This window comes from Stegastes partitus, unplaced genomic scaffold, assembly GCF_000690725.1.
Source record: "Stegastes partitus isolate 25-593 unplaced genomic scaffold, Stegastes_partitus-1.0.2 Scaffold1062, whole genome shotgun sequence".
Lineage (NCBI taxonomy): Eukaryota > Metazoa > Chordata > Actinopteri > Pomacentridae > Stegastes > Stegastes partitus.
In genome coordinates this window covers 90,350-101,469 of record NW_007578793.1, presented here as the reverse complement: position 1 = coordinate 101,469, position 11,120 = coordinate 90,350, and the positions used below count along the sequence as shown (strand labels likewise).

Below are 11,120 nucleotides of genomic sequence, written 5' to 3'. Positions count from 1 at the left end.
ACAGTGTGAAGGACACTTCAGAACATCAGCCTCTATGGACGGAGGAGCAGAACTAAACCTGGCTGCTGCTCACAGCTAAACTTCCACATCACACTGAATGTAATCTGTGAATCTGAGCTGGTAGTTTGTAATCTGTGTTCTAACATGAGAACGTGTGTTTGTCCTGCAGACGGCGGCTCAGGATCTGGAGACGGAGGTAAGAAGCTTCACCTGTTGTCTCAGCGTTCTGTGAGCCGGTGAGGACGAGCTGCACTGACCCGTTGTGTGTTTCAGATGACGAAGGCTCCGGTCGCGGAAAAAAGGCCTCGAAATGTGGAAACTGCAAGTTTGGAGCCGAGTGTGACGAAGACTCAGAGGACGTTCTGTGAGTGCAGCTCGGTCTGACCGGCGTTGGTCCAGTGGTTTGTTCCACGACGTCTCGAGAAAGAACTCGAGACTTTAGCAGCGTAAAACACAAGAATACACACAACGAGTTCTGGATCGTCAGACCTCCAGCGCTCCTTTGGCCAGTTTCAACATGCGAACGAGCACGGTGCTGTTGTCCAGCGTGACCCAAACGTTCGTCCAGACAACCCAAAATTTGTCCAAAAGACTCAACATTTGTCCAGTATGATTTGAAAATTGTTGAAATGAGTCAAACTTTGTCAGGAATTACTTGAAAATGCGTCCAAATCACTCAAAGTCTGTCCAAGATGACTCACAATTTGTCGAAAATGAGTTGATAATGTGTCCAAAAGCGCAGTTTGTTAAATAATGTCAAGTTCGTAGGCGCAGGACGAAAGTTCTGACCGATTCTCAGCCTGGTATTTAGATTGATCACACAAAAATAACATCTAATCAGGAATCGCTACGCATGCTTAGCCGATACTAGCTAACAGCTAGCTAGCTAGCAAGCTAAAACTGCACAACATTATTAGAGTAACATAAAGCCAGCTAGTTACCTGGTGCTATAGAAAGCTAATATGCTATAATGTTAGCAGTTGAATATAAAACTTGCTAGTTAGCTACGTAGCTGGTGCTACAGCAAGCTAGTAGAGCATCTGTTTAACATGTAGTCAGTCAGTTAGCGAGTGCTACAGCACAACATCATTAATACAAGGCTAGCTAGTTAGCATTTTACACAGATGATAAGACATTTTAAGTGCTGGTTAGCTTTTGTGTGACTGTGTTAGAAGGTCGTGAACGCTGGAGACCCTCCCGTCACTCACGTCGTCACAGCCGCTTCTGTTTGTGTGTTTCTTTTTGCAGCTGCATGTGTAACATCGTGTGTAACGGCCACAACGACAACCCGGTGTGCGGCAGCGACGGCGCCACCTACGACACGCCGTGCCACGTCCGCGAGGCGTCCTGCCTCAAGCAGCTCAAGATCGACATCAAGCATGTGGGCCGTTGCCAAGGTAACGGCGACACGCAACGCAGAGCACCCACAAAGTGCCGCAACCACAAACGGTTCTGTGAAGTGACGCCACCCAAGAACCGCTTTTAGTTCCACAAAGAACCTGTTAGCACAGTTTCTCCAAACAACCAGATCTTCAAGTGGTTCTGTGAAGAACTCCTGAAGGCGCCACGTGGTGATTTCACCTTTTAGTTTTTATTTTCTAGCGACTTTGTGTCATTTTATGGCGACTTTATGCTTTTTTTTGGTGATCTCACGTCTTTTAGCGGCTCCCGTTGTGGTCGTAGCACTTAGCTTTGTGACAACTGTCAGTTCAGTGACTTTGCTTCTATTTTTAGGTGATTTTTCACCTTTTCTGTTGTGATTTTGGGCATTTTATTGCTGATTTTGTGCTGACGAGAGCATATCAACCAACCACTCCACCAGAACACCTGGAGAACAGAGAAAAGAGGGGAAGAACAATGGTAGAGGAGGAGAGAAGGGAAAGAAAGGAGATGTGAGATGAATGAGGCAAAAGAAAGATGAATAAAACAAAGGAGATGAAAAGGAAGCAGAAGGATGAGGGCGACGCAGGAGAAGAGGACGATGAGGGTTTCAGCTCATCTATATTGGATGATGACCTGACCCCAATCTGAACACTCACACGACTTCCTGCCGCTGTGAGGACCTTCACACGTTAGCATGGCGACCTCCTGCCCTCCATTTTTAATGATCCTCCTCTTTGCTTTGTCGCTCCTGTTTTTATTCTGCTGGTTTTTATTCACATTTTCATCCAAAGGGAAACGTTCTCAGTGGGAACGCTGGAGATGTTCGTGTCGGGTCTCAGTTTCCTCCAGTCTTCTTTGGTCTTCTACAGTCTTCTATGGTCTTGACCATCTTCTTCGGTCAAACCTAACCTCCCTCACTCGTCTCTTTCTTGCTCGGTCACTCAGTTTCCGCATCGCCTGCGGCTGAGTTTCACTCCGGTCACTTTGAAGGAGGTGAATTATGCCGTCACCTATTTTACATTTGATATTTTTAACTGATTGAACATTAGGCGGGAGAATCCGTGTAGTTTATGCTCCAACAGTAAAACCTCCTCAGTGTGCAAAAGGAAAGAAAAATTAAAAAAACCTTCTTCTTCTTCTGTGGTTTCAGATAAAAGCAGGAAGGACGACAGCATTAAAACCAAACCGGACATCTACGGTGAGACCCGCCTCCCAGCCTGCAGGCTCCCGCCGGGCTTCTCCGACAGCCAATCGTAACGCAGGGTTTTCTTCTTCTTCTGTCTTTCCAGCTGTGTCCAAGCCTGGCGAGGGGGAGGGGTTTGTGGACAGCCCCGCCCCCTGCCCCGAAGACTACGCCCAGTTCTGTGAACACGGCCGCTGTGAGATGAGACACAACCTGCCCACCTGCAGGTACCGTTAACGAGTCGGCGTGAACGAGACGGAGCTCGAGAAGTGAAAAACAAAAGGGATCCAACAGAACAGAACTATTTACAACAATAAACTAACTGACCTGAACTGTTCATTAGTCGTTCACTTCATTAGGATGTCTGATTATATTTTACCACCAACCAAACATGATGACCTGTGTGTGTGTGTGTGTGTGTGTGTGTGTGTGTGTGTGTGTGTGTCAGTTGTGAGGCGGCCTACGGTGGTCCCCAGTGCGACCAGCTGCTGGACTTTAACATCCTCTACGTGGTTCCCAGCGGTCAGAAGCTGCACTACGTCCTCATCGCCGCCATCATCGGCGCCGTGCAGATCGCCGTCATCGTGGCCGTGGTCATGTGCTTCACCAGGTAGCCCCGCCCACATCCCGTCCATGACATCACACACACACCTGTACCTGGGGACACACATGACGACATCGTCAATCAGTGGCTGATTAGTGGTCCAGATGTCCCCGTACACGGGTCCGTCCTGGTAGAACCACTGCTGAGCACTTGTTGGTCCAGTCACCGGTCAGTTTATGTTCATGCCACTTACAAAACCAACTGACGACTTGTTGGGGATTTTTTTGAGTCACTGAGTAGAAAGTTTTCACATCATCGCTCAGCGTTTGAGCCGTTTTTAAACAAACCTCGTTAGTTTGAACTCATCCTCCACGTTTGGTTTGAGTTCACGTTTCGAGTCATTTCGTACGAGTCTCTAGTCTGAATATCGAAGCACTCTGAGGAGGAGTTGTTGTCGTTTCCGACAGCTGTGGGTGGTTTACCGGGACCAGACGCTTGACCTGGACCTGCTCTCATGATGTGTTTCATCTTCACTCTTCACGGGCATCGCTGGGTTTTCCAAGTGGCTTTGTGCTGCAGCACAGACTTCCTGATTAGAAACAACTAAATGAATAAAAAAAACTCAAAGTATTACAAAATATTTTTTTTAAAAAACAGAAAGAGAAAGTTTTCCAATTGCAAAGTGACCTGGTTATTGAAGAACCTTAAAACTAGTTAGAAGATCTTCAGAAATCTGAAATAATTCTCAAAACCATAACAGAACATTTGTGTATCAGTTAATCAGTTCTTTGCTGTTGATGTGCTGATTTCTAAATGTATTGCTGTCGAGGCAGAAGAAGGTCAGAAAACGTATCGTAGACCAGCTGTAGTACCTGGTTGTTCCACCAGGGGGAGCCTCTCCCTGTTTAGTCCTGTAGAGACCAGAGGAGGCGTCTACAGACTACAGCTCCTGGTGGCAGCAGAGAGCATTGTGGGAGTTTAGCAGCAACGGGACCATGACAGAGACTCTGAGGAGGTTCAGGACCTCCAGCCAGAGCTCATGTTCTCTGTTAGTGGAGCTGCTGAGGTGAAGGTCTGATGGTCTGATGGTCCAAACAGCTGCGTGGTGGAGATGGTGGTTGAACACATGCGTCTCAATGCTTTATAACTACCCTACAAAATAAAAGCAGCTCAAGCAGCGACACCATCGGTCAGCAGAGGGAGCCACGTGTACGACTCAGCAGATCTAACTGCAGTCCTGTTACTGGAGTATCCGAGTACTCGTGCCTGTCTGACATGTCCACGTTTGTCCTGCAGGAGGTGCAACAAGACGAAGCGAGGCCGGCGGCAGAAGCAGCATCTGGGCCACTTCCCGTCCGGGACGTCCTCCAGGATGATGTAGCCGTGGCGGCGGCGGCGGCGGCGGCGGCGGCGGCGGCGGCGGCGTGTTTTTATAACGCCCAGTCCAGTTTTTCGTACCACACAGACAGACTGCATTTTTATATCTCCACTTTTTGGTGCCTCTTTGTTTTCGCCCTTTTTTTAAACAAACAAAAAAAAAAAAGATGAGTGAATTTCTGAAGGGGCCTTATTTTCCAGATGTTCTTCTGTGTTCTGGGTTCTGTCTCCGGTTTGTGTTCGTCCTCTCAGACTCTGAACGCTGTGGATCCTCCAGCACAAACTTTATTTATCCGACTGGAGGCGCCTCGTCTTTTTGTTGTCACCCTGTGAGACGCAGACGGCCGTGGTGCTCGGGTTCCAGCCGTCCGTGGGAGTCGGAGGAGGTCTGAGTTGTTCCGGCTGATTCATTACAGCTCGGAGCAGCTCGGCTTCACTTTGGGAACCTGAGCATCCAGTTTATTTCATCTCAGCTGAACTTTCCCGTTCTTTACGCTCCGTCTGGACAAACTCAGCTCTCAGTGTCGACGGCTTCGGTCTGCACAAAATATGGATGCTTCTCACGATATCTGTTGTGTAAAAAACAAATAACTGTTAAATCCACGTCCAGCAGGTTTATTCTCTGGTTCAAACCTGAGTCTGGTTCTGGTATTTATCATCATGTCACTGATTCAGAACCTGTCATATCGGACAGTCGATCGAATGGGGCAAGTTTCAGGACATTTTAAACGTATTTAATGTCATTTTAGACAAATTGCCGTAATTTCTGGACTATAGAGCCCCTCTGGATATCAGCCACACCCACTGCCTTTACACAGAAAACCGGCAACAAACACGTAGAGGCTTTTTTCTGAACACTTCCTGTAACATGGCTGGTTAAGGAAATAAAACTCCAGCAGCTACCAGGAAAAGTCACTGATGGCTATCTTCATCTTCCTCCTGCACTAAAACCACTAAAGTCGTCTTCTTCAGCCTCAGAATCACTTCGTCACTTCCTCAGTCTCTCTGTCGTCGTCGCTCTCAGCATCACTTTGGTCTCCAGGTGAATTCGTAGAAATCCATAAACTAGCCGCGTCATTGTTGAAGCCGCAGCGTTCAGAGCGTGTGAAAGACGTAGTCGCTTATAGTCCAGACATTACGGTAGCTGCAGGTCTCAGTGATACAGAACTGAACACGGAGGTTCTGAGTTCTGTTTGAGAACTCTGCCTGGATCAGCCCGTCCACTGATGTTCAGCCTGTAACCGGCTCATCACTGGTTGGTTTGTGGGTTTATTGTGCATGAGGCCTGAGGAGGTCACTCTGCTGCTCACCAGCTCAACGACGCGACTTTTAACGATTTTTTTCACATTTCAACTCGTACTCTGACGTCATTGATCTGCTGTCCATTAGTACAGGTTCTGAATCGGCGACTCGATGAGAAACAACAGAAACGTTCTGGTTTGATCTGTAGCGGTTCCTCCTCAGACCTCAGTGAGTGGGCTTAAAACCTGATTCATCTCAGAAGGTTTGTGATATGTGAAGATGACATCTGACTGAGTTCATGATAAAGAAGACCAGAAAGGTTTTTCTGTTGTTCTTTGTCGCCTCAAACTGTTGGTTTTTAGTCACCGATGAGATGTGAAGAAGGATTTTGACGTTTATTTATCGGTTCCAGTGGTTCTTGTGGAGCCTCTGATGTCTCTGGTGTCCACTGAAGATCTGTGGACAGGTCGAGACGTGTGAGGAAACATCGATCCTCGTTTTCTGACGTGTTGTGAGCTAAACGATGAATCGATGAACAGATGGATTAGTGGACGCTGGGCCCGGCCGTCTGTCTGCTTCTGTTTGGGTCTGAACTAACGTGTGATGAATCTGCTGATTACGTTCTGGACTGTTGTTTTCCTCCACAGGTCACAGGATGAAGCAGAGCAGACCACTTCCTGTTGGAGCTGCGATCCATCAACTAAACGTTTTCATAAAAGCTGAGTTTGCTCCTCTGACGGTAAACTGGTTGTTTTTGGGATATCTTAGGGACCAAACCGCTGCTCTTTGGCCCTGCGGGGGGCGCTCTGCTGCTGCAGCGCCGCCAGGGACCACCGACGCCCCCCTCAGGCGCTTCGGTTCCGCTGCGTCTCACAGGGTCGCTCACGTCTCACTTGTGTTTGTCACGAAACCTGAAAAACCAAAATGCTGTTTTTTCTACTGTCCAGGCTGCTGCTGGGTTTGTTTTCAGAAATGGACTCCGTGTTTGTTTGTGTGTTCTGAGCAGCTGCTGATGATAATTTAAACGTGTTTGCTGGTAGCGATGGTACGACCGTGGTGTCCGTGGTGTTTATCTGGTAGCAGAGCAGACGTAGATGTTGCATGAAGCAGTGACGTGATGTTAAACTGTAGCTCGACTAGAATTAAAGATCCTGTTGGAACCATGTGTTCTGGTGTCGCTTTGTTCGCCTCGTCTCATGAAACACGACGAACGAGCTGCAAACGTTCGCTCGTTTGGTTTTTGTTCTGCAGCTCCACAAGACAGAGTCCGGTTCTGATTCAATGGTCCAGGTTCTGCTTCCTGTTCCTTCAGTCTGTCTGGATCCATCCATCCATCATCTCCACACCTTCATCCTCACTGGGGGGCGGAGCCTATCCCAGCTGACTCAGGGTGAAGGCAGGTTCACCTGGACAGGTAACCAGTGTATCACAGGGCTACACTTAGAGACAGACAACCAAGCACACTCACATTCACACCTACGGACAATTTACAATCACCAATTAACCTCAGCATGTTTCTGGACTGTGGGAGGAAGCCGGAGAACCCGGAGAGAACCCACGCTGCACGGGGAGAACATGGAGACTCCACGCAGGAAGATCCCGGGTGTCCTCACCGGGACGTGAACCGGTGACCTTCTAGCTGTGAGGCGCTAACGGTGCTAACCACTGATCCGCCTGCAGCTCATTCAAACATTCTTGGAGTCAGTTTGGGAAACGTCTGGCTTTGGACAGTTTGGCGCCGTGTCCGTTACCTTGGACACGCTCTGCTTTTAAACTTGGAATCATTTTGAACTTTCACTGTTATTTTGGACATTTTCAAACTCGTCGTGGATCCTTTTGACTCGTTTGGGGTTTTTCTGTCAGCTTGGGCCAATTTTAAAATCATTTTGGACAATTTTGAATAATTCTGGACACGTTTTAACTCGGACTGGGACTTTAACGCGTTAATTAACACGTAAATAACGCGTTAAAGTCCCACCCCTAATATACGTCAATTACGATTAATTAATTACAACAAAAATAACACGTTAAAGCATTTCATGGCAGTTTTCACTGTCAGCGCCCGGTTTCATGGTCCACTGATCACATGATGCGTCAGCGCTACGCTAACAACACCAAACGTGGAGGAATCCGATGAGAGCATCGCTGGACTGATGGAGTTTCATTTTAGAAACCTGCCTGGTGGAGGCCTGGACCAGAACCTGGTTTGGTACAACATCCCGCCGAAGCACATGGCGCTGACGGTACCACCTGAACGCAAAGCGAGCACAGAACCCACCGGAGGTGTTAGCGCTAGCAGGCCTGGATAGCGGCGAGTTTGTTTCACGCGTTATTTTTGTTGTGATTAATTAATTGTAATTAAAGTCCCACCTCCTTGTCTCATATACATTTTGGACACATTTTGAATCATTTTCAACGTTTGTTGTCATTTTTGGAGCCAGCATGTGTGACGTCTGTCGTCTTTGTGACTTCCTCTTACGTCACAGAGTTATTTTGGACACATTAAAATTAATTTTGAACATTTATTTTCTGTCACTTTGGCTCCACAGCTTCAGTTTTAAATAGTTCAACTCTTCCTTGCTCCAGGCAGGAGAAGTCAGGGTTTGGTTCACGTTTTACGCCCTGCAAGTGTGAAAATATGGATCGTGATGATTCTGGAAGGAGAAAAGCTGGAACTTCTCCAGATCTGGCTGATTTTTGATGGAAATCGGGTTCTCAGTGTTTCCAACTTGAAAAAGACTGAAAACAACTGAACCTTCTGTGGAAGTGACTGAACCTCCGGCGACGTTGTTCTGCTGCTGTTTACAGGGTTGGAGCTGATCCTGGAGCAGCTGCTGCCTCCTGCTGCTGTCGCTTTGCAGGCGTGTGGTCACAAAACGAGACGAGTCGTGGACCTGTACACTCATCACGATGAGAACGTGAACGCGTGGCTGCTGGTGCATGTTACAAACAAAGCAGAGCGATGCAGTTCCTCCAGTCGCCACTGAGCGGCACTGCAGCATCTGAAACACAGAACCGAGGCAGACGGTCGGCTCGTGTAGGAACAACAGCTTCTGATTTTACTTTTCCTCCCGACCCTCTGAGCCCAGGCCAGTCTCCGTCTCCTGGTCCTTCACTGAGGTCCATGTTTGTCTGCAGCTCTGAGGAACCAGAACCCAGAGACATCTTCTGTCAGCAGGAGACCAGGACCTTCTTCCTTCGTTGTCACATTACTTTGTGGGAACGTTTTAGATCCTTTCCATCAACAACGTCCTCAGAACATTGCAGCCACAGCGTTCTGTCATCTGGATAACGTCAGAAAAACATTTTTGAAACGTTCCTCGTTTCTTACCAGAGAACATAATCTGACTTTAAAACATCATTTTAACTTCACTGAAAATACAAATATTCCTGAAACGCTTTGTTTTTTTAAATAAAATTTGATTGAAACAGTTTCTTCAGAACTGACCAGAATGTTCCCTGGTTGGCCTGCTGGACCTCTAGTTCAGGCCGGTTCAGGTGTAGAAGATTCACAGTACAGACAGACAGACAGCAGTTGCATCATGGGTAATGTAGTGTAGATACGTCCGGTTCTGCTGCACTGGTTTGGAAGGTTTTTAATTATTTATTTATTTTAAACAACAGTTTAAATGTTGTGAGTTCAGATATGTTTCAGCGTTAACCCTTCATATGTCCACATTTATCGCTGCTGACAGACTCAGTCCTCCTCAGCATGGACCAGAGTCCACTAAGTCCACTAAGTTCTGCTCACATGTTCTGATGGAGGAGACCAGAGTCCACTAAGTTCTGCTCACATGTTCTCTGCTTCTGGTGGACTCAGACCAGGACTCACACTGTCCAGGTCCTGGTTCCACTTGGTTCTGGTGTAGAAGCTCTTGATGATGCTGTTCTCTGGATGTTCTCCTGCTGGAATGTTCCTCTTCTTCATCTGGTCAGCCAGTATCCTGGTTCATCCTCAGACATTCATGGAGCTTCTAGAAACGTCATCAACACCTTCTGCCCTCATGCAGCCCCACATCATGATGCTGCCACCTCCGTGCTTCACTGTCAGGACCATGCATCCACTGTGGTGGTCCTGGTCAGGTTCACACCAAACATCTGGACTCCATGTGAGCCCAACACATTGATCTCCATCTGACCAGAGGATGTTCTCCAGCATCCATCAGGCTTCTGTTCATGTTCTCTGGTGAACTTTGATGTGGAAGTTTAGCTGTGAGCAGCAGCCAGGTTTAGTTCTGCTCCTCCGTCCATAGAGGCTGATGTTCTGAAGTGTCCTTCACACTGTGTGAGCTTCACACTAACTCTGGTCTCCATTGATCAGCCCTGTGCCAAGTCTGAAGCAGCTGCCTTTGTCTGGTGTCCACAGCTCCATAGTGACAGTAGTTGACTGTCCGTGGAGTCATTGTAGGAGGACGACCACTGCAGCCCTGATCAGTGCTGCTGTGGCTCCTTCTGGACCTCCTGGTTCCTGCTCACACTGGGCTGCACTGGGTTCTAGCTGCTCACTGATCTTCTGGATCCTTCTCCATCTTTGTCCAGTCTCTCAGTCAGATGTTTCTCTTCCAGTCCACAGGTTTCTACTTTGGGCTGAGTTTTCATTTCCGAGTTTGTTTGTGAATCAGAGGAAGTGTTTTGCTCTTCAACTGGAGTCACTGCACAGCTTCAGTTGTTTCATGTGCTTGTGTCACATCCTCCTGATTCTACCTGGACTTCTTCTGATGGTAGCCTTCAGGGACATCATGAGACGTCAGGTTTTCTCTGAGCCCACATCAAGGCTTTAGATGAGCTGATGTGGAGGTTCCCACCAATCACAGTGAGCTGCGTCCACCTCAGGCTCCGCCCCGGCGGCCTAAATTTGGACCAGCAGCTAACAAAGATGGCAGCGATGGTGAGTGTGGGGATTAAGAAAGCTTTTTGGAAACCCAGGTGCTCGTATGGAGACCCGGGCTGCCAGCGGCGTCTAAACCCGGAGGAGGGATTAGAACAGAACCAGTGGAGAGGTGATGGCTGACGGACGGATGAGGAGGGGGTTTCCACTGCTGTTAATACACTGGTCTCCCAAACGAGCCCAGGGAGTCACTTTACGCCGGCTGTATTTTTAGAACACAGAGGAGCTGTTCATCCAGCACACTACGCATTCCTGCAGGATCCGTTTCCATTTCGATTCTGCCATTGATGGGCGCTTTACGGGCCAGTCGGGGTCTCCAACGTGACTTCTTGCTGTGAACTAGGACTGAGATCTTCTCTGGGGTGTATCTCTTTAACGGGCTGCTCAGACGTTGATCAAACATGTTGAAGGTTTTACTCGGTCCCTTTTTAGCCTCCTCCTCCCTCCGCCTCCCTCCGCCTCCTCCCAGCAGGGTGGAGTCTACCAGCTGATCTGCTCAGTTT

The 11,120-nt window shown here is 48.1% G+C and overlaps 1 protein-coding gene across 1 annotated transcript in view; it reads left to right on the top strand.

Annotated features, from left to right (window-relative positions):
• The window catches only part of LOC103367560 (tomoregulin-1-like), a 12,095-nt gene extending 6,706 nt beyond the window's left edge, over nt 1-5,389 (top strand). The window contains exons 3-9 of the mRNA XM_008295639.1: nt 170-196; nt 274-364; nt 1,249-1,397; nt 2,534-2,581; nt 2,673-2,793; nt 3,015-3,176; nt 4,407-5,389. Coding sequence (XP_008293861.1) covers nt 170-196; nt 274-364; nt 1,249-1,397; nt 2,534-2,581; nt 2,673-2,793; nt 3,015-3,176; nt 4,407-4,491 — 683 coding nt within the window. The 3' untranslated portion in view covers nt 4,492-5,389. The remainder of the gene's footprint in view (nt 1-169; nt 197-273; nt 365-1,248; nt 1,398-2,533; nt 2,582-2,672; nt 2,794-3,014; nt 3,177-4,406) is intronic.
• Nucleotides 5,390-11,120: the final 5,731 nt, after the last annotated feature.